At 35.5% G+C, this 23,720-nt stretch overlaps 1 protein-coding gene across 1 annotated transcript in view; it reads left to right on the forward strand.

Annotated features, from left to right (window-relative positions):
* PTPRD (protein tyrosine phosphatase receptor type D) overlaps nucleotides 1-23,020 on the forward strand; it is a gene marked incomplete at its 5' end in the record, with an annotated part of 277,673 nt that extends 254,653 nt beyond the window's left edge. Inside the window, 7 exons of the mRNA XM_080361919.1 lie at nucleotides 8,120-8,405; nucleotides 8,886-9,064; nucleotides 10,290-10,416; nucleotides 11,416-11,541; nucleotides 16,018-16,172; nucleotides 20,226-20,361; nucleotides 22,708-23,020. Coding sequence (XP_080218045.1) covers nucleotides 8,120-8,405; nucleotides 8,886-9,064; nucleotides 10,290-10,416; nucleotides 11,416-11,541; nucleotides 16,018-16,172; nucleotides 20,226-20,361; nucleotides 22,708-22,776 — 1,078 coding nt within the window. The 3' untranslated portion in view covers nucleotides 22,777-23,020. The remainder of the gene's footprint in view (nucleotides 1-8,119; nucleotides 8,406-8,885; nucleotides 9,065-10,289; nucleotides 10,417-11,415; nucleotides 11,542-16,017; nucleotides 16,173-20,225; nucleotides 20,362-22,707) is intronic.
* Nucleotides 23,021-23,720: the final 700 nt, after the last annotated feature.

A 23,720-nucleotide genomic window follows, 5' to 3' on the forward strand; every position in this document is an offset into this window, starting at 1 on the left:
GATACATCAGTTCTCTGTGGAAAAGGAAGAGACATATTGAGGTGGAGATCCAACACCATAGGTCTGCTACTGAAGTACCATCAGCTGCAAGCTTGAGGACTTCCAGGTTTTCAAAGTGTGTATGTGGAGAAGGGGGCAGAGGGAGGGGAAGAGGACTTGTAGATGGATAGAACTCAATTTATTTAGGGCTTTGAACTGTGATTGGTACTGGGGGGGGAAAAAAAAAAGCCAACATGAACGGAGGAGACCTAGTTAGACCTAGTTGCTTCGTACTTACCGTATGAAATACTGTGTCCAGTTGACAATCTGGGACCTCAACACTCTTCTGTCAGTGTAAAATCAAAGCATAACAAGTAGCGAGTGAGAGTGTTCGGACCTGAAAAACAGAGATCTTGAGGGCAGCCAGTGCTAAGAAAAATAAACAATTTTTGCTCACAGGAGGTATATAAACACCTAGAATCAGGGAGAAGTCCAGAAGATCTCTTAAACTAGGAAGCACCTTTGTGTCCAGCAAGTACTTTCAAGGTCATCCTCTTACTCAGTGCTGCAGACACATTTCTTCCTACCTTCTTTAATTTATTTTCAGATAGCATCAGTTCACCCTCCTATTTCTCTTCTACATGTTCCACATGAAAATGTAATCAAAGCACAGAAATATGCAAAAGCAGAAAGCAGCTCCTCAAAATGTTCCACCCTGAGAACGCAAAACAAGTTGAAATGCAAATAAAGCAAGGAGTATTTGTTAGGCGCAACCAGCATAATTTATGCTCATTGACATCTCTGCTGTGCTGTAATCTTCACTTTTATTTATTGACGATGGGATCACAGTGTATTTCCTCTCATAAATTACCCAGAAGTATCATTTTCTGTATTTACTGCAGCTGTTCATGCATAGATCTGTTTTTAAAGGTAACGAGTCACAGTATGATGTGTTTTTAAAATTAACCTCAAAATACATTCTTTTTCTATAGTCTATTTCACTAAACTCTATTTCAGTAAATTTTAGATCTTTCTTTAGTGGAATGCATAATGACAAGAATGCTTTGTGAATGCATTCCACAGGACAAAGAATGCAAAATACACATTGGAACTCAACAAATCTCACAGAGAAGATATATTTAGGATAGTTACTGTTTAATGCAGAATACAGAACTCTGAATACATAAGATTGTGTATAGAGAAGTAGAAAAAGAAGAAGGAAGATACCTGAGAACTGGATTAATTCTGAAATAAGAAATTACAGTAAATCCTTGTGCACAGATAAAGCAGTACAGAGAAATACCATTTATTCTAATTTATTTTCTTTATATATCTGAGTAATTGACGAAATCATGTGATACAGTGATACACAGTAAGGTGTATATATAAAATCATTTATTAAAAGCAGGATTATGGCACGTAGTGCTATATAATATCAATAGTCAATTCTGAAGGGAAAACAAGATAAGAAAAGGAAGTGGTCTGAAATAGGGTCAATGAACTTTTCAGTTGTTATATTATGTAATTTCTGCTATATTCCATCTCACAAGGCGAACAATAAGAGAGCTTTTTTCACAAACAATTCATTATTTCAGGAAAGAATCAGGCAGAAGTACTCTGTTATATTCCATCCCTTTGAAAGAAGAAAAAGCAAGGATCAGAAATAGTGCAGTTCCTTTTCAATGGCATAGGTACTAAAAGTGTCAGGTACCCGAAGGCAGAAGTGTTGATTGAAAGGAAAAGGACTAGATTATTTTATTAGTCAGGGAGGGAGCAGGGTGGGGACTTGAATGCTTGTGCTTTCTTTAAGTATGTGGGACCATGAGACAAAACCAGAAAGTTTAAGTTTCTCTGCCAGGACGTGTCTAGAATGTTATTTTCTTAGAGTACCTATTTAAATTCCATCAAGGTCTAATAAAAGGATTTCTGTAAGAAGCTGTATTTGTAACTTGTTGGTTAATAACCCTTAATGTATCCTTTCCTCTGTGGATTTCCTTTTGGCATCCATGGTATTCTGCAACCATGAGTTTCACTATTTAATTATGTTCTTAATGAAAAACTGCTTCCTGTTTGTTTTAAATTCTCTGCCTCATCAGTTCATTTCAAGATCATACTTCTTATGTTACAAGCCAAAACTGAGTAGTCATTTCCTTTTCACCTTCTCCACATAATGCATGATTTTATGCCCTTCTTTCATATAGCCCTTTCTCTTGAGTCTTCTCTGCTCCAAGCTGAGTTATCTAGTTTGATTAACCTCCCCTTCGTACACTGTCATCCTTTTTGATATGTTTCTTCAACCTTATGATTTCTCTGCCATTCTTGACATGGACCACACTGCTCATCATGGAGGTGAATGCAAGGGTAGCCCTTTGGCATGCAAAATGGCTTCAGAATGGCATTCATGGGAAAATTTACAGAATCCTTCAGTAAATAGTGGATTTAAAGGGTGGGAGTGAGTTAATGAACATAAGACAGAATGAAGATATCATTAAAAATCCTTCCTATTAATTCTACTGAAAACCCCTAAATGGCGGTCACATTTTTGAAGTGTACTCAGAAGTTACCTGTAGGTTGGCTGTAATATTTGTAGTGTCAGATATTATTTTCCATCACTCTGTTACTTAAATGAACTACTTATGAGTCTTTTGCTTTCCTAGTGCAACATGCTACATCTTCCTCCACTCCTAACATGTAAATTATTTCTAATACTTGTGAACTATCAGTTAGTAGAGTCACTCTTCACATTATGCAATTCCACAACTACATTCATGTATTGCTTTGGAGCTATATACAAGTCCTTCCGCATTACTGTAGAGTTCTGGCTCACAACAGACCTGGATTTGAAGTCTGGTGAGAGGATTTGAACCGCTGTGTTGGAATGTCCTTGTTAGAAGTGTCTCTTAAAATGTTTTTGTTTTATTTTGTTGAACATTATTAATGCTACTTTTTTTTCCTCCATGGAAAACTCAGCTTTTCAAATTATTTTAATAAAAAGGACGTAGGATTTGTTAAAGAAATTTCTTGGAGTTTTGATCTGTATGATTTAATACTTGAGAGTTTGTTTGTGTTCATGATACAATCTGAAGACAGCTTCTTGTGCTTGATCTCTCCAGACCTGAACTCAGAATTAGGTAAAGAACAGATTTACTTCCTGGACATTATTATACTTCTTCAGTTGCATATTACAAAAACTTTTGCTTAAATCTGGAGCAATTATATTTGAAAATTTTATGGTAATGGTAGAATTACCATTGTAATTACCATAGAATTACCAATGTAGACCCTACAGACTTAAAAGAAAGCCTTCATAACGCTCAGTAAAGGAAGAAAGATCCAAGGCCGGCTCTTGAATTGTGAGCCTCCTGTGTTTTTGCCAGCTGTCTATGAAAACTCTGGGGAGCTCTAGACCAAGCTTTATCTACTTGTAGTGAAATCTGTTTTCTGATATTTTTTTTTTTTCTTCCCATGTTCATTTTAAGAAGTTTTATATGACCTTAACAACAAATATGGTTGCCTTCATGCATAGCATAAAGAAAATGTAATGGCTAAAGTCTTTAGTTTGGTGAAGCATCATGTACCATACCTGATTGCTGGTATCTTACTATAACCACAGTGAGAGGAAAAGAAAGTCCTTGTGCACTCACAGATCAATTCTCAAAGGTCCTTTATAAGCTGGTACCACAAATCTTGAAGCAGTCTGGTATCTCTTCTAACATTAAATTTGAATTTACTTCTTTGCACAGAGTCTTTATGCTATTTTAGTCAGATGTATCCCTTCAAAGGGACATTTAACGGTTTCATAAATGGCTTTTTTGCTCCTTCATGGACACAGGAGTGATTTTAAGCTGTGTTCTAATTTTCTAACAGGAAGAGGAGAAAGATAATCTAAATAATGCCTGTGTCAGAACTACTACAGGATTTATGCGAGATTGGAATCTAATTAATCTTATTAAGGTCTTCAATAAAATCCAGGCATTTTATATGTTTCCCATATCACAAGCAATTCTATGTACTTTCAGTTCATAAATGCAAGCTTCATTCAATCTGAAACTGTAATATTCAATAAAATTTTCCCCTGATATGAGTCAAAAATGTCCTACATTATTTTTGGCCCATATTTTACTGTCTTTGCTTCCAATTAAATGATCTGTGAATACTGGCGCTTACTCTGCATTCCTTTGCCAAACCACTGAAGTATCAGTAAAGGGTCATCATTTAAACAGCTACAAATTAATCACAAAATCCAACCTTTAACACATCCATACAGTTATTTCACTGTGGAATGGCCCCCTCATGCCTCTTAATTTTTCTTTTTGTGAATTGCAGCTGTATTGTATCACAGGACATTAAGCATGTTTCAACTCCTGGAATAGAGTCAGTCATGTTTTTAGAAATTGAAAACAAATGTTGTAATAGAATAAATTATAATATTTGAAGCAATAACAGTTTCCTAGTAGGCATGGCTATTTAATAGATTGCTTTGGTTTTCAGCTTGTAAATGTAACAGTATCTTTCACTAGCTGAAATGATAGAATTTTCTTTTAAATTCTAAGTTCAACAGTAACACCAAAAGAAGCAAACCAAAAGGGCAAGAAAGTCAATAAGAAGTGCAGAATTAATTTGTGAAATTGTCCTCATTAGCTGAATTGTCATTGTTAGCATGAAGTAGATAGGATTTTTTTTTTTAATGTTACAGTAGCGTATTATTGACAATTGAAACTGCATGGCTTCCCAGCAGTGTATCAGTACTGTGTTAAGAGGTCTGTATGATAGCAGAAGAGAAGGAGAAACAGCATAAAGATATGATAGTTTCTTGCTCTTCCATAGGAAGTTGTTGGAGTTTGGAATTAGAGTGCATGCGGGGGCAAAGAGGAAGGAAGTTAAAATATTCATAGCATTGATTCAATTTTTACCTGGAAACCAAGGATAGTGTGGCAGACACATAGCTCATATACAATTGGCAGACTTGGAATGTCCTAAACACCTTAAGGTAGTAAAATATCTTGCTGGATAAAATGATCCAGACAGGAGTGTGTCAGGAGCCCAGCAGAACCAAATGCTCACTAAATGTAGTGTGTCAGCCCCTCCATCCTTATCAAGAAAGCATTGGTGCATAGTAGTGTGTTTTGGTCTGGTGTCGTGATCTTCAGAACCTCTGCATAAACCTGTAAAACCAGCAAATATCTTCTGTGGTACAGTATGCTAATAACTATTCTTCTCGGAGTTTGCTTATGGGAAGAATAAATATATAAATGATAATATAAAATGTGAAGAGAAGAAATGAAAACTGCTCATTGCAGCTGAAAGTGCAAGCTTTTAACTGAGTGGGAATTTTGCGGTTCTTTTTTTGTAGGTACCAGTAAACCCTTAATGTTTGGTCTGAAAAATGGCGTATTCAGTTACAAACATGGTACTGGAACATTAATTCATTAATATGTGATAGGAAAGAGAACCATATACTAAACTACTGAAAACATCTTTACTGTCAAACCGTCTTGTTTCCCACTTGGCCAGAAAGAGCTAGCCTGATAAAAACTGAACGTGAAAAGAAATCATTTAAGGAATGGTTTAAAACTTAATATAAACCAATCTAACATAGAAATGTGTGCTACTTGTGGTCATTTCTTTGCAATTAAAAAAAAAATAAAGGGAAAGTGAGACAATTTTTTGAGTGTTTCTTCATTAGTATTACCAATGTTAAGGTCACTAAGGTTTCCTGGAATGCAGAGCTTTTATTATATAACGTAAATGAATTCCCATTTAGTTAAGACAACCATGATTTCATATGTCGGTATATTTTCTTTCTCTAGAACTCCCATTGATCAATATCATTGATTGATAAGTTTTCTTAATCTCAGAATATTAATTAATTCTTGTCAGAGTGACATCTAAGAAAGTTGAGATTGATGCATTCGGTTTGTAAGCAGAAGTCCTCAGCTATTTGAAAGAGGATCTAGTTCTGGGAAGGGTGACAGGTGACAAGAATAGATTATTAACAATATTTAGATATGGAATCTTAGAACCAAAGTTACCTGATGTGAGACTAAAACATCTTTCTAATCTGTGCTTCTCTCTGATACAGTTGTTAAGTAAATACAGTTTGCTGGAAGCTGTCAGAGATTCTTAAAGCATCATGCAAGAATTAAAGGTTTACCCTTATTGATTTCAGGATGGACTTATTTAATATTGCGTGAAAATTTAGGAACTGTGAGAAAATCTTAGTTTTCCTATAGTTGTCCTCTAGAAGCTGGATTGAAATTATTTTTATTTTTCTCTCTCTTTTCAAAACACGGCAGTTCATAGATATCCTTAACTTAGATAATGTTGGTATCTTGAAGGTTTATAAACTTTTGCTTGCTATGCTATGTACTGTATTTCATGTCACTAACTGAGAACAGTTTAGAAGGCCAGAAACTATCATTCATTTTCACAGACATGATGTGATTCCAGCTCTAAAAATTATATACAAGACCCTTTCTATTTCACATTTGTGCATTATATAGCCACATGCATGCAAATAATTGAAACAAAACTTCATTAAGTTCAGTCATATGCATGGCTGTAAAAAGACAGTCATCCATTTGAAGATTTTATTCAGTACAGTTGATGTTCAAACATATCTGTAAAATAATTTCTATAGAGTTTTCAGGAAAAATGGCTCAATTTATCAAACAAGTTGCATACTCAGACCTTCAGTATATTTTCTGGTCTTGTGTATTCTGTAGTCTTTTTCATATTCCTTCTACATCATTCCTATTCTCTTATGCAAAATGTGCAATAAAGTAGCATCTGTAACTAACAGTGATCAAGGTGAGAACCATAAATCTCTTTTTCCTCTCCTGGTTGCATAACATTGTCCTCAGAAGTTATTAAAGGTAGCCCATGCATGCAGCAGACAACACCTTTAAGACAGAGAGGAAATGACTGAAAACCCTTGAAAGTCTGGCATATTTTGACAGCAGGTATCAAAAATAAACTGCTGTTAAGTAGTTTAGCTGAGACAGGTTTAATTCTCTTGAATCCGACTATGTATTTCATTATATAAATATTTCATGATCAAGGTTTATTCCAGTACCAAGCTGACAGTAGCTGACCCATGTCGTCTTCTACCTTCAAGTCCCACCAAAGATAGGAAAGCAACTTTCTATCTCAGAGTTGTTCCTAAGGAATCCCTTACTCTGCAGAGAGCTAAGAAGCAGCGGTTTCTTTGGCCTCAACATGGTTGATGTAGCTCCTGCCTAAAATCAGCAACTAACTTAACCTAGAACCTGTGAGGAAGTACTAACTTTCCCTCTGTCTAATAAAAATTACTCACCCAGTCTGGACATTAATGAATGCTGTGATTTCAAACTTTGTCTTTAGGCACATTTTAGTTCTTTTGTAATCTGTCCTTTGTGATGTGATGACTATCTTGTTGCAGGGTCTGGCCATTCCAAATCTTTCTTACATTTTCCTGCAGTTGCACAACAGATATCCTAGTGCCCAACTGAGGGTTTCCAGCTGAGGGTTTCCCTAGCCTACAGCTTCCATAGGCTAACTAGACATGGCTCTGCATTGCAAAGAGTAACAGCATGACCTGAATAAGTGGAAAAGCAGAGGACAGAAAAAAAAAGTGTTACTAGGAGTGCTACTGGCAGAGTTGGAGGAGGGATAGAAAGTTTACCTCCAAAGCACGATAGAAATAAATTACTCATTTTTATAACATTATTGTTTGGCAACAAAGTCACCTCCGTAAACAGAATAGCAACAACGGCATGTTTAATCAATTAAAAATCACGCTACAAATAAAGCTTGAACTCTTAGAGAATTTGTCATCTCCAGTAATTTCCATTTTTAAGAACACATTTCTAGAAAACATTGCAATGTGTCTTATTTCTATTATACTCAAACCTGAAATTGCAAGATGCAAAGACCTCATATAGAAGCATTCCAAGTTCTCAATTGCTTGTAATGGGTGTTAAAGGAGCTTACTTATTTCACGGCACCGACCTCTTTCATAATAGCTGATGTTCATATTCAGAGAAATGTGCTGTTCAAATCATTGTTAAAAAACTCTAAAACTTGATCATTATAAAAGTAAGCACAATGCATGAAATAGTCCTTCATGTTGTTTTTTTTTACCTGTGTTCATTTCTTTTAGTGCTGGAGTCGGCAGGACTGGCTGTTTCATTGTGATAGATGCCATGTTAGAGAGAATAAAGCATGAAAAGACTGTAGATATTTATGGCCACGTAACTCTAATGAGAGCACAGAGAAATTACATGGTTCAAACTGAGGACCAATACATCTTTATACATGATGCACTGCTGGAAGCAGTGACTTGTGGAAATACCGAAGTGCCAGCCAGAAACCTGTATGCATATATCCAGAAGCTGACACAGATAGAAACAGGCGAGAATGTCACAGGAATGGAACTGGAGTTTAAGGTACTGGGATTTTATGTTGTGGGGAATCAAAAACAAATGGTGTAACACTTAATGTTGCTCTGTTCTCCACCAGTTGTTTCCAGTAATCGAAAGACAAGACATCAGCAGGCTAAAATTTTAAATTAGGAAGATGATCCTTTGTAAATTCTACAGTTCTATTCTCAGTTGGTGTCCGGACAAGAACTGTTCAGTGAGGATATTTGAACCTGGCTGTTCCTTTATTGTTTCAATAACTTGAAATATGTGTTTTTGTAGACGTTTAATACTCAAGTTTGTCCATATCATTAATCGAGCAGACATTAAACTTTTATAAGGTGTTAAAATAAGCTTTAAAAATATTTAAGTAATGCAATAGAATATGGAAAAGAACCAGAAATTTAAATTATTTGTGAATGGATTATGAGCAGACATCCTCAAATCTGACAGTGTAATTGGGTTTTGTTATACCTGGCCTTAATTCTTTTAATTGATTTTCAACAGCGTCTTGCTAGCTCTAAGGCTCACACTTCAAGATTCATCAGTGCCAATCTTCCATGTAATAAATTCAAAAATCGCCTTGTCAATATTATGCCATATGAGTCTACAAGGGTATGCTTGCAGCCAATACGAGGAGTGGAAGGCTCTGATTATATTAACGCCAGTTTCATTGATGGATACAGGTACTAATGTTGATATGTTCTCATGTGGACTGTTTTAAAAGTTAACAAAATTATTCACATAATTATATGAAAAATAACAAATCTTAGTATGGAAATTTACTGTTGTTTATCTGTGCATGCCATGTTTGGTTGAGTGGGTCTTTAAACATTAATAAAAGGTTTCGATTTTCATCCACACAATAGAGGAAAACTCTGTAAAGGACACAGAGTCTTAAATCTTGTATTTTTATCTACCTTTAAGCCATTGAGTGTGTTTGACAAGCTGAAAGTTACTGAGATTATAAACACATTCATGATTTGAAAACCCAATTTCTTCATAACTATTCTGCTTAAGAAGATACGTAGAAATAACATACAGGAGATACACTCCCTGTGTCAAAGTGATAATGTATAATCTTGGAACACTGATTAAGACTAGACCTAGCCACCAAAAGCATTTCATATATAAACAGTTCTGTAGCTCACCAGCATCTTCATGACAACACAGAGCAATATGCCGTCAGCTGACTTAAGCAGCAAGTAGAAAAAGTCATGAAGAAGAAATTATATAGTTTGCCGAAAGCAGTTTAGGTGTACCTGAGTATCTGAACTCACAGAGATCATCTTCTGACCCTCTGCTCATAATTGGAAACAACCTTCATCTCCAGTGTCACCCACACAGGTGTTTCAGTTAACTGAAAGTAGCAGGAACAATGAGAACTGGTCATCATCTTGTAAAGCTCCTGATCCAAAAGTTTTTAACAGCTTGATGGTAGCTTCCACTAGTAGGATATTCAGGCCTGGAAGTGCAGTAGACTCCAGTCCTGAATTTTCTTCCTACCTTACTTTTGCTAGAGGCATAAGGCTGTTGAAAAGGAGTTAATAAAGAAACTGTTTGATGCTATAATTCCTAAACTTAATAGATTGTTAGACAGTTATTTCTACAAAATGAACCAGCACAACTGTTTCTTAAGTGCCTTTTACAGCACACAAAATTGAGCTATTAGAGTTGCAGTAAAATTTAAATAATAATGATAAAGAGATACATCATAATATTAACAGAGTAATTTCCCTCATGAAGTTCTAAAAATAAAAAACCGTCATTTGATTAAACAATCATAATAAGGTTTTAATGCTCTTAATAGTATATAAATTTTTCGTCTAGATAATGTTTACATATAAACAGAGAACATGTATCAATTCACTTTTTTGATTAAAATATTTTTTTAATTCTTTTTGAACATAGACAACAAAAAGCTTACATAGCTACACAGGGTCCTTTAGCAGAAACAACTGAAGACTTCTGGAGAATGCTCTGGGAGCATAATTCTACAATTGTGGTCATGCTCACTAAGCTAAGAGAAATGGGCAGAGTAAGTACTGTTGTAATACTGCTTTACTGAAATGTTTGTTGTAATTATTTGGTTTTTTGAATATTTTGCTGTTATGGGAATGTCTGAAGATTAAGGTGAAGATTTAGGTTCCTTTTCCTTTTGCAATATCAATGGGATTATTGTGTAAGGTTTTCCAATCTGCAGATGTGCTGCAATAGACAAGCCAGACATGGCATTTTGTTGTGGGGCACACTAAGATTCAGACATTGAGTTTGCATGTTGGTATTCTGAAGTATGCAGAGAAAGCATTGCTGTCTATTGAAAAATTAGAATTTTTTATATGGAAACTTCTCTTTTGCAGCATCTCTATTTAAGAATGTTAAAAGAAAGTGTGGTATTTTTGAGATCTAAGTGTCTTCTGTGTGGTCATAGCACTGAACTTTAAAGGTTCAGCACCCAGTTTACAGTCCTAAACTCATTCAAGTGCTGCTTTGTGTAATGGAAAGAATGAAGCGGTTTACTATCTGGACAGGATTATATCAAGATAAAACTGGTATGTGATAAGTGAAACCTGAATCAGGCCATGTATTTGGGGAATAGACATGATTCAGGACATGGCTAGTGGATGCAGAGATAGTCTTGACTGAGGCCAGGGGGATTGGCTTCAAAAGGGAAGAAGAAAAAAGACTGAAAATGCCTCCAAGATTTAAATTCCATTCTGTATTTAAAATTAGGGTAAGGATAGCTCTCGTCACTGATAAATAACAGAACTGAGCAGAAGTATAAATGAGTTGAGATGTACAATGACCAGAGAGAACCTCTTTGCAATGCAATATTAAAGATAGTTCTTTATTCTAGGTATGAAACTTCATGTTCACAGCAAGACAAACAGTTCATATTCCTGTCACTAGTAGCACTTTACAGGAGTATTACACTTATCTGAATGAAAAAAGTTCTCTATCAATTTATTGATAACTTGAGTAACAGTTATGAGTAGCTTGAGTAACAGAAAATGAATTTTACTTTGTTATTTTGTAGGAAAAATGCCACCAGTACTGGCCTGCAGAGCGCTCAGCCAGATATCAGTATTTTGTGGTAGATCCGATGGCAGAGTACAACATGCCGCAGTATATTCTGAGGGAGTTCAAGGTCACAGATGCAAGGGTAAGTTAACATAGTATTACACTAGTTCACATAAGTTTAAAAGAAAATGTCAATTTCTTTCTTTTCATCTCTTTGTAAAAATTTTTATTATTGTTATAAAATACCCAAGAGTGTACTTTCTACAAACAATAAACAAAAAGCAGATAAAGATATTAAATGAATGGGATCTTTGTTTAAGAACAATTGACTTCATTCAGATCTAACATCTGGGCAGCACAATTTTGTAAAGTTCTGGGTAACTGTTTGTGCCAAAATACATTCGATGATTTGAGGACCATTTTCCCTTTTTTCCTCATTTCCCCCTTGATCATTTTTGGAGGCAATTTTTGTCACAGCTGTAAGTATGTTGTTTTGCACCACCCTCTAGGCTGAGTGAGTATGAAGGTTAATACATTGAGATTTAAAAACTGCCAAGCAAATAGCATTCATAAGAAAAGGATGACAAGCTTTGCACATAATAATTTGATTTTTTGGCATAGCATATTTTCAGCACTCTTGTATATCTGCAGAGTAGATACATGCAGCTGTGACCCTAGCATCCTCATTTTCATACTGCATTTCTTATCTGAATTCCTGAGTCCAAAACTGAGCACTGATATAAGAGTAAAGGTACATAAACTTTAAATATATATTTGGCATTTCTCAGACTTTCGATTTCTAGCACTTTAGTCTGCATGGCAGGAAGAATTACTGGCAGCCTCCATTTCTGTAAGCACTGTAGAATACTATTTGTTAAAGCAAAGTAGCAGGATGTACTGTTCATGAATAACATGAGTGATTATTCAGAATTGCCAGTCAGCATCCAAAATATTGGACTTTCTTGTAGTTAGCTAGACTGCTGCTTTTAATGTTAGCTTCCAGTAGAATTGAGTATTACTAACAATTAGCTATACAGTGTCATAACTAATCAAGACAGCATATGAATGTTTTGATTTGGAAAATGAGACATAGGAGTGTGTTTTTGGAAACAAACTGTAGACACAGTGGATCTGATTTTCATTCTGTTCGAAATCAGGTAGGATCACATGGCTCAAAGTTTCACTAACCTACTTGTGCTGAGCAAGCGTGGAGAAGAGCTGGCTCATAACATCAGTCTATAACCACACTTGCATTAGACAGTCAAAGCCAATTTCACTGCGACTGTGCTGATAGTTTTGATAGATCATCTCTTAAAAATCCATTCCATCTCAAGCTGGAAGAGGTCTTATGTGACATATCACATCACAAAATAACAACGATAACAAAAAGCCACAGAAGTTCTTTAAGTGTCTACAAATAGAGTGTATTTTCAAAAAGTTCTTTCGAGAGTTGATAATGAACTAAGATATTTGGGAAAGTATATACTTACTGGTAGCAAACCACTAAGAAGTCTAAAAGGGTGAAATAACTTAATTTACCAGAACAGTTTTATTGGACCTGATATTAATATACCTTTTTTAAAAAGTGCAAGCATACATGCACTGCAGCAGTCCTGTTCTGCCATTTTTCCATTGCATATCATTGCTTCTCAAATTTTAAAAATCTCTTTGCCTTGGTGAGCCAAATTTTGTTAAACAATGCACTTGGCAAGCTCATGGGGCCATCTTAAATTTTCTAGATGTTCTGGGAAACTATAGATCCTTCCAAATACACTGGAAAAAGTAGGAACTACTTACCAAAATGTACATTATCATTTTCCTGTAGTTAGGCTTTTATGGCTGTCTCACCCAGTATTTGAGACCATCTAACCAAATTGTTGTATTCAAAGAGTAAATGTTGCCATGGTTGTAACCAGCCTCTCTCCCTCTTATCTCAAACCCACCCATAATGTTGGAATACCATCTACGCTCTGGCAGAACTGAGTCAGCCAGTTATTCCCCAGGGACAAGAAAAGAAGCACACGGCCTTTGTAGATGTCAGAAGCAAGCATCTGGCATGGAACTCCTTGTTTTTTCTGAAACTGAGCTGTGAATTGTTGTAAGGTGAAATTGACCTCTGTAATTGTTTCAATCTACTGCTTCTGACTGCTTTATACTCACTTTTTCTTTAAACTCCAGAGGTCAATATGTTGGGGCAGTCTCATTTAAGGCTAAACTATTAGTGACGGCTGTAAATGAGTATTATAAATTCTACAGCCTCATCAGAAGACAATCGAATATCCCCTGAAAGAAGCCAGAAGAAATCCAAATGGTCAGCCAGTCAATAGGATGATACGTTAAAAGCCCTCTGCTCCACATAGGGATCTAAAAGTTCATATTTTGATAACCAGTTCTGCAAACTGTCACAATATTTAAAGTAAAGATTTTAATAAAATTTGACATTTGTATTTGGAGTGCTGTTGGCAAGAGTATCATTAAAAGAAAGCAGCACTGTTTATAATGTCAGTAGCAGAGGGAACTGTGTGAGAAATTGTGGGTCAGTTCCCAATATGCTTTAGTGCTAGTCTAACACCAGAATAACTAACTTCTGTGCTCATTAAGTAGCATTAAATAACAGAAGTTATTGCCATTAAAACTAAATCAGAACAGTTTTCACAAACTTGCACTGGATTATTGAGTTATTATGATCATGAAATATACCGAAACAGTTGATTTAAATGCACTTGGGAAAAAAAAAAAAATTTGGCACATAGAAATCTGTTGTCTTTCTATGACAGCCAAGACTTAAGTAAAGCAGTGTCTTATCTTTTCTACCCCTAAAAAGCTACAGTTATTCTAGTGTAATACCTGTCAGTACCTGTCAGGGTCAGAAATTGCTGAAGAGCTTCCATCTCCTTAATGAACATTTTGCAAGTGAGTCAGACTGAAGGTTTTTATTCTTTACATCAGAGGAATGGGAGGTTATTTTGGAGGGAATAAACCTATTGTTTTGTCTTCTTAATTAATGTCATGTGCCTAAGGCAATCTGAAGGGTGCAATTTCATTATGTCTTATTGAGGGAAAATGAGATCACAGAGGCCATTATTAGAGAAGTCTGCATTATCAAAATGCCATTTTGGTAGGTAATATTTAGTTCTTTGTGGTGATGCCCACAAGATAAAAAATTGGGTAAGTATTTTAATTTTTTTTTTTAAATAGACAAAAATGTTCCACAGAAATAAACTACTAAATTGTCACAGCATTCTAGTGAGAGTATAAGAGATAGTAAATCAGAGAAGTGACTATTTCTCCTCTCATGGAGCAGTGGCTGACACACACACCTGTTTTCTGTTTTCCTTACTCATCTGAGACATGGGAGGCAAAAACCCAGAGTATCAGAGGAAAAATCAGATCAAAGTATTGGTTTTTCCTTGTTTATTTTTAAAATCACTTCTATTTCATTTCAAAGGTCTGTAACATTTGAGTGCCTACGGTAGAGGGGAAAAAAAGAAAATCCTTCAGCATAACTTGTTGATTTTGGAGGGGATCTCCTATAATAATTTCAATTTTTCCTGAGTTTGACTTAGCAGAAAACTATTTTGAAGACATGGTAAGGTTGGTGCTTAGGAAACGACATGTCCAGAGGCATTAGCTCAAATCAGTAGCCCATGTGCCCATGTTTTTATGCCCATGCTTTTAAACATTTCAGGTGTGCAGATTGACAATGTCAAAATCATCAAGAACAGTGTTTGAAAATCCAGAACAAATTTACTTCAACCATTTGTATTATATTTGTTCTATTTATGTGTCTACACATTAAGTAGGCACATAGCAGAAGTTGGCATTTAATGCTTCCAGTGACTTCATTCTAAAAATAACCATGCTGCAGTATTCTGCATTTTTAAACAATCCTGTTAGTATTCCTGACCAGAGGGAATGAACAGCTTCAGCCAGCTTGTTTTGTGAGAGGAAGCCTTTCTCAATTTTTGACTGAGTCCAAGCTGTTAGTGAATGAAATTACGAAGAGTGAAGACAAGTTTATGGTTTGTTAAACAACTGGCTTTTCTTGACCCGTCTTCTTCCAGGCAGATGTCCACCTTATAAAACACACCATACTATTAAAGATACCATCTGCAAAGAAGGTAATGAGTAAACATGTCTTATCAGTGAAGATATTCCTGACATGCAGTAGATAAGCGTGTCTACAAAATGGAGAGTCAGATTCGATGGCCTTATCCTATGGCCACAGTTCTTATTCTAACTGTCCAGTATTAAAAGAAATTTGCAATCCACAGGATTCAAAACATAATGAACAAAAAAAAAAAAAACATATAACCCGGTGAAGTTGTTACATGTTTAGCCTCAGGCATACTTTATACACAGGCAGAATGTCAGACAACTCTCCTATCCAGTGTACCAGGGAATTTATGCAATGTTGTTAATAAAACTGCACTTCTGGGTTATTGTGTCCAACAGCACCAGCCAGCACTGTGATTGAGTCTTCATAAACATGATCATAGCCATCCCCCACCTCCTCTCAATGTCCTTGTTTTGTGATTGTCTTTATGGTTGTTGCTTGACTGACTACCAGCCTCTGGAACATGCTTTTGGGATACATTGTTTGTGTCTTTTGTTAAAGGATGGCCAGTCACGAACAGTGAGGCAGTTCCAGTTCACTGACTGGCCAGAACAAGGAGTGCCAAAGTCTGGAGAAGGATTTATTGACTTCATAGGCCAAGTGCATAAAACAAAAGAGCAGTTTGGTCAGGATGGACCCATTTCTGTTCATTGCAGGTAAGTGAAAAAAGTCTCAAAACAACTCATATGCAAATTTATGTTTTTCTCAAATCGATTGCTGGTTGCAGTGAAGGTGTATATATAAATGGAATTTCATATGTGAACTATCAGAAAATGTCATCAAATATAAGATCTGAAGAGGAACACATAGGACTGCTTTATGAGACAGAAAATGTTCTCTGACATCCCATTTACACAGAAAAGTTTCTTCTGAAATATGTGGAACCACTTGATTTTTTCTTAAAAATCTGTCTCTAATGAAGGGGAAAAATGATCTGGTGAATGCTACATGCAGAAAGTGATAGGAAGAGTCTTATCACAGCCTGCTATATCTGTTTTATCTGTTTTCTTTTTGATTTGTTTGTTTGTTTTCCTCCACTGCTAATAAAAGTGATGCTGTTACATTAGTAGGTGTTGTTAACTATAAACAAGCTACTTATACCACAGTAGCACATTAGTAACAATCAAGGTGAGACAAATAAAAACGGTAGCTATTTTAAGGGAATGGATTAGAAAGCATGGTTTAGAAACTTTGCCTGTCAGAAAGATCACTGAGTTTTGGATTTGTGAGTTCTAACTTCAGAATGTAATGCCCATTTTTTTCCTGTGATGTCTTTCTTTAATTTCGAGATGAAAATAGCTTGCAGGGTGTGTAGTAATAATCCAGGGTGAGCTTTTTTAATATTCTTCTTGTTTGTTTTTTTTTTTCTCTACAGTATTCCAGAGTCTATAGCAGATGGCCAAAAATCATATCTTTATATTTTATTTAATAAAGTGCTTTCTATAAATTCCATTAGGATTTTAGATACTTATTTTTTGCGACATTAAATTATTTTTTGTAGATTAAATGTTATTATTTATATAACAGAGATGCAAAATACTAATGTAGGTTCCAAGTCCATCCTCCAAGCCAAGTAATGCCTCAATAATAGCATGAAGACAAAATGAACAAGTTTACTCGAGCGTATATATGCACAAAACGAGAGAGATTCCTGTCCTCCCAAAGCCAGGAGCAATCAGAAATTGTTAAAACAGCAGTGCGTTTCAGCAGAGTCCCTTATGCTCCCCTAATCTGAAAGACTAGCAAAACAGATCTATTGGACCAATCGAGTCCTTCTTTTTTTATGTGTCTAAAAATGTGTATGGCCTGCTAAGGAGAACAGCATTTAGGATTCATTTGGTAAGGAAAACTGGAGGACAACTGTGATAAGAACAAGCCTTATTCTTCCTGACGTTCATGAGTTTTGAGAGCAGAGAAGTGGTGAGAAATATTTATGCCTTTACGCAGACATACATAGGAAAGCGAATTGATGGTTTTCTAAGTTCTTTGTGCCATGCAAACTTATCCACTTGTGACTGCAATGAAATACTGCTTGTAGTAGGTTATGCATCCTTTCCAACTGGGTGTGATCTTTTATGCTGAAATTATGGAGGTTTCTACCACTGGCTTTGGTAGAAAGAAAGTCAAATCCAGTATAGTTTATCATAGTTTGGTGTTTAATATCTTATCATCATTGTAATGACAACTTAGAGACTGGTATTGCGAATCATCATTATGAATGTTAATCAGCTTACGTGAATAGGAAATGTCCCTAGTAAATAAATTTATTTATTTCTTTCATAAGCCTCAGATCCTGGGTACCTGCACTTTCCTAGTCTTCTTGGAATTATTGCTTCCAGTTTGCACGATGATGAGTTTTTAAGGATTTCTCTTGTACAGAGAAATTATTCAAATGGCAAACTCCCCTAGTGCCACTTTGCCTGTGGTTTTCTTCCCACTCTATACCTATTTCACAAGTTTGCTTTCTCTGTTATGCAGTAAGCCCCTGCAATACACAATTTTAGAATTTGGTCCTTCTCTGGCATTTTTACAAATAGATCAGTGTGTTACCTTTTAAAAATTTCTAACCTCATCAGGCAGTTAATTAAAAAAATAGTTAAAAGAGCAAAGGACTGTTCACCTTGAAATGAAATTCTCTACTTCCACCATTTTTACGTATTTATAGTCTTGTTATTCCAGCTTTTAGCAGGAGACAAAGGAAGACCACCCTTTCCCAGCATGTATTCAAGATGTATTTTTAACAACAAACTCTTGTCTCTTACAAAAGCATCCATACTACCTCATGGCTTATTAAAGCATCCTAATTTTGTTTCTTAATTGTTCAAACTTTGGTGAATAGTACTACATCACGAAGTAGTACCTTCATAATTTACTAAATCTAGAATTCTTTAAAAGCTATGTCACATTGCTTTGCTAAATGTTGTGGCAGAATTTAGTTTGCTCTTTGGCTTATGTTGAAAGAAATCAGCTGATCATTAAAATGCTACTAGCACTGATGTGGACTTCAATCACTCTTTATAATCCTAAGTATTTTCTAATTGCAAATTATACAATGTGCAAATATCCTTGCCACATTCAGGGGAATAGGATCAGTTACCTTTACCAAAATAATACACTTGATAGATTTGCAGGCATTGAGATCCTTCCATATTAGTCTGTCTTCCTTGTTAAGTAGCTTCTCCAGATACTTGTTCATTTCTTAAGAACATAAGACAACAAATTAATTCTCTCCTTTTGCTGAATTAAACAGTTCTGAGTAGCTGGTTTGGTTTGGTTTGAGGTTTTTTTAAGTAACAAAGACTTGACTAATGTGTGAGGCTAGAAGTCCTCACACATATTTTGAAAATCATAATCTTTTTTTGTTGGATATTTTAAATGCTTAAGCAGGAGCAAGGACAATGGAAAATGGTAAACTGCCTTCACTCCGCTGGTCACTGTCATCAGCTCTATAAAGCTCAAGCAGGTTCCAGTGCTATTTTTGCAGGATTTTTTGCAGCATGTTTCTGAAACATTAGCTTTCTAATTTACCTTATTGGGTAAAACGAACCTTACACTCCAGTTGCTCTAGATAGCCAGGGCTGTTGTCATCACATACAGATAAACCAGCACTGAGACTGTATTTTTTCAAGTTGTATCTCAATTGTCCTTTGGCTTCAGCTCTCCGAAGGTTCACGTGGTAAAAAAAATTGCCAAATCAAATCACATATATTTAATAGTCTTAGAAGTGCAGTGATCTAGACCAAACACTGAAATACCTTTATACAATTTGGATGCTGGATTTCCACACTCATCTTGTGAATTTACTGGATCTCTGGTGAACAGGTGTCATAAATCTCCAGGTTCCCAAGTCTATCTGATGGGAGAAAAGCTTTTGAAATTATTAGCATTAACAGTGAGATGATGGGATGCTTATACAAGTTCAGACTGGGAAAATATTTTTTTCCGTGTAGTTACCTCTCTGTTTGTCCAAGAGTCATCTTCATGAATAACTGATAAATACTGGGTCTATTAATTACAGGAATTCCTGTTGCTTCTTGAGGGTTTTACCTAATAACAGAAACCCAAAACAGAACAAAGAGCAAACAAACCCTAGTGAAATAGGACATTTCAGACTGTAGAGAGACATGATATACATGTGTCAGTATTGGAAAGCTGAAGATCCAGACTGCCAGACTTTAATAAAAGCTCTGTCTTATGATTTTTGTATATCAATTATTTAAATTGTAGTGTGTATGAACAATTTCAATATTAATTGAAAATCCAATGACTAACTCAAAGTAGAAAGGAAACTATCACACTGAAGATGTGCAAAACAGGACATATACATAAACAAGTTAAAGCAAAGCAAGCAGTAAAATACTTTGTCACCTTTTTCTCCTGAAATTTCCAGCATAGGTCATTGGCAACAAACATTTTCCTTCACCACACACTGATTGCTGTAGATCTGGATGAACCAACCAATTAACTTTGCCGTGAAGACTGGCGAGTCAGGAAGTACTTAGTAACATGTCAGATTTGCTTGAAACCAATTATTCTTCTGAATGCAATAGTTTGCTGTGGAATTTTGCTTAGTGAGCCTTTTCCCATATAGAAATTTGTAGACGTATGGTGTATTGTAACCACTGATAATTTGTCAGCCAATTCTTTCAGCATTAACTGTCAATTAACATTCTTTTTTTCCTTTCTTTTTGCTTCTTTTATTGCAACAGTGCGGGTGTTGGAAGGACTGGAGTATTCATTACCCTGAGCATTGTGTTAGAAAGGATGAGATACGAAGGTGTTGTAGATATCTTCCAGACTGTCAAAATGTTAAGGACACAGCGGCCAGCCATGGTACAAACAGAGGTGAGGAAAACAGTATCCATATACAATGATTATGGAAAAGGTGTATTTCCACAACCAAAAAAATGCACAGGAGTGACTGTATAAAATGTGCGTTTATATCTTAAGTTATATAATGGCTATATGGCTACAGTGTAAAATCTTCTATAAAGGTATTGCAAGAACTATTTCCTGTTACAGCAGTAGATACTTGTGGTGGGGAAAGAAAAAAATCATTTCAGTAGTGGATCCTAGCTTATCATAGTTGAGAAAAAATGTTCTCCAGGAAACATTACCCATTTTTATTTGAACGTTTGATTTCTGGCAGAAATGTGTGGTAATAAAGAAGAAAGCAAATTGTTTCTGCAAGTGGATCCATTGCTTGTTTTGTTTCAGGAGGAAGGTGGTGTTCATCGCTTCAGACTAACACTGTATTATTTTCATGGTTTTCTTGACTTCATGTCACCAAGCAAGTGGCTGTTTGGCCTGAAAAATTGTAATGGTAAATTCAGTACCAGGAAAACTACAGTGTAAATAATATCTGTACTAGCAAGAGTGCCATGAAGAATAAGGAAAAGTAGTGTCAACTGATTTCCTGGGCCTGGATGCTTGGAACTGTGTCACATAGTAAAGAATACTTAAATATTTTCAGTTGTGCTTAATTTCTACTTAAATTTCTGAGCTGGAGACTTGAACTAAGCCCAAGAAAATAGGTTAGGAGAACCAAGCAAAAGGACAAGAGAAGGGGAACATTTTAGGTCATACGTTTGATTGACACTGGCCATTAAATTACAGCCTGTGAAATTTAAAATGTTTCCCCAGAGTTTACCATTTTCCACGAGAAAATGAAACTTGCTCCATAAAACTGCATAGTCTTATTTTTAAGAAGATAACTTCATAAAAACTTATATGAAAAATAAAAATACGTATTTTTAATCTTGTCACTTAGACAAGTAAATCACTGTGACTAAACGGAAGAGTTAATTCCATTTCTTATCCATTACCTTCATTCTTCTGGATAAGCAAAATGAAAAATGACTGCTTTCTGTCATTTTGCTTCCAAGAAATAGCTATAGTTTACAGAAAAACTATGCTTCTTGGAGCCTACCTGACAAATACAGAGTTCAACTATGCAATATATTCTCCCTCCTCTGACTTATTTATGTATGCTATGCTTCATCCCCACTGCTGCAAGTAGAAGTGTTGTGTACTCATTTCTTTCACGATTCCGTGGAAAACAAATCTCTCATTCAGTAGTATAAAATGCCAAAACTCCATGTGGACCACACATACACTTAAAATTAGGCATATGTCTAATGCATTCTCCCACTGTTCCAACAGGAAGTGGAAAAGAACTATTAGTGATCATGCCACTACACTGAAGCAAATATCTGATGAGTTTCCTGATCTCCAAAATAATTTTAATTGCGATCTTAACAGTTATAACCGTGTGGGGTTTCCACATAGCACTATCAGATAAATAAGCAGACCATCTTGATATTTTGGATGGCTTCCAGAAGCAATTTCTTTTTGGGGGTTTTGTTTGTTTGTTTGTTTTGTTTTTTCTTTTTTTTAACATTTAAACCATGAGTAGCAGTTGCAAGTGAGTACACGGAAGTGCCATTTTAGTATAAGTATGCAGTATTACAGAAATGTACAAAAGGACCGTTTTTTGGGGGTGAGAAAAACATGATGTGCCAAATGCTGCATTTACCAGAGGTATAAGGAAATCTCTCACTACAGTGAACTTTTCTCTGCTTCCAGGTGTAGGTTGAAAGGCAGTTTAATGTTAATAAAGTATTTTAGTTGTGTTTTTCTCTCTTAGGCCCTTTTCTTGCCAGAGGCTAAGATATCTTCACATCTTCATCAAAGCCTATATTCCTGAAAGGCTGGGATTTCCTTTGCTTACTTAAAGTGATTTTTAACCTAGTGATTTTCCATACAGCATTCCATATTAAGACTATGATGTATTTTGTCACCTAGTTTGTTGTATTTCCTATAGATTTAATTAGATATTTTGCTATTTTCATGTACATCGAGGAAAAGTATTTTAGCATGCTCCCATAAGAAGAAAGCTTTATGCTAATGCTATGTTAATCCAGAATAACAAATGATCAGTATATGAGTATTTAGTCTCTGCACAAAATTAAAAAAAAAAAAAAGCAAAAAAGCTTCATTTTGTGGAAAATGTTATTCCATTAAATGGATGTCTATCTTCATCAGTTGTAACTCAGACTGGTTTTCTGTTGATGTCCGCAAGATGTCTGCTGAACTGCAGATGCCTTTGTGGTGTATTTGTCTATAGCCACAAAGTATTCAACCAACAAGCTGGCTTTTTGATACTTTTGTTTTCTATCTTTCTTTCTCCAGGATCAATACCAGTTCTGCTATCGAGCCGCACTGGAATACCTGGGCAGCTTTGATCACTATGCAACATAAAAACCCATCATGGATTTTTATTGCAGGCCCTTTAAGATCCAGAGAGCCGCTTCTGAGCCATACGATGTGCTTTAGAAGTACTTCTTAACTCTTAGCTAAGGAGCGATTATTGGGGATATATAAAGTAAGAAGAAAAAAAAAGAAAGAACAACAAACAAAACTAATGGGGATACATAAAAACAACAAAAAACCCTATTCCATGTGGACCAAGAATTCACAGTTTAATAACCTAACCATAACAAAAGAATCCTGACCACTGAGGCATCTGAAGGATCTCATTGACAGATACCTCAAGGGTTTGACATCGGTTGAAGTTAAAGGGAGGAGGAAATTCATCAGAAAGAAAGATCATCTTGTTCAGGATTGCATGCTTTTGCAAAGAGGAGTTTTGAGAGAACTTCAGTTCAGTGCAAGATGTTTGTTAAATGGTTGGGTCCTGGCTTCTCAAACAAAGTGAACTCTTTACTTCAACATCACCCCTTCCCATCATACTGCTCATCGTAACACTTTAGGGAAAATGTGGGAATGTTTAACAAGAAAGTCCTTGATTTAGTTTTTTAGTATTGTAAAGATACTGCTGACCTGTGCTTCATTTTTAACTGTGTAAACTTTTTCCTTTTTTTAACAAGAGTTTATCATTCAATGAAGTGAATTAAAGAAAAGGTTGCATAACTGTTAATCTTTTTGTTTAAATCTGTAGATTTTTTTAAGCTGTAGAATTGTTATCTGTAATTTTGTGCTGTAGAGATGTTAAATAATTTGAAAATTTGCACATTTTTGTGCAGTCCTATATTTATCTACAGTACCACAGTCTTGTTAGATATTACTTTTACAGTTTTGTTTGTTTTATTTTTCTTTATGAAAAATATTCATTGTAATCAGTTAAATCAAAATGGGGCTTTTCGGTTTCTTTTGGAATCAACAGGGAGGCGCAAAGTATAAAG

This window comes from Nesoenas mayeri, assembly GCF_963082525.1.
Source record: "Nesoenas mayeri genome assembly, chromosome: Z".
NCBI lineage: Eukaryota > Metazoa > Chordata > Aves > Columbiformes > Columbidae > Nesoenas > Nesoenas mayeri.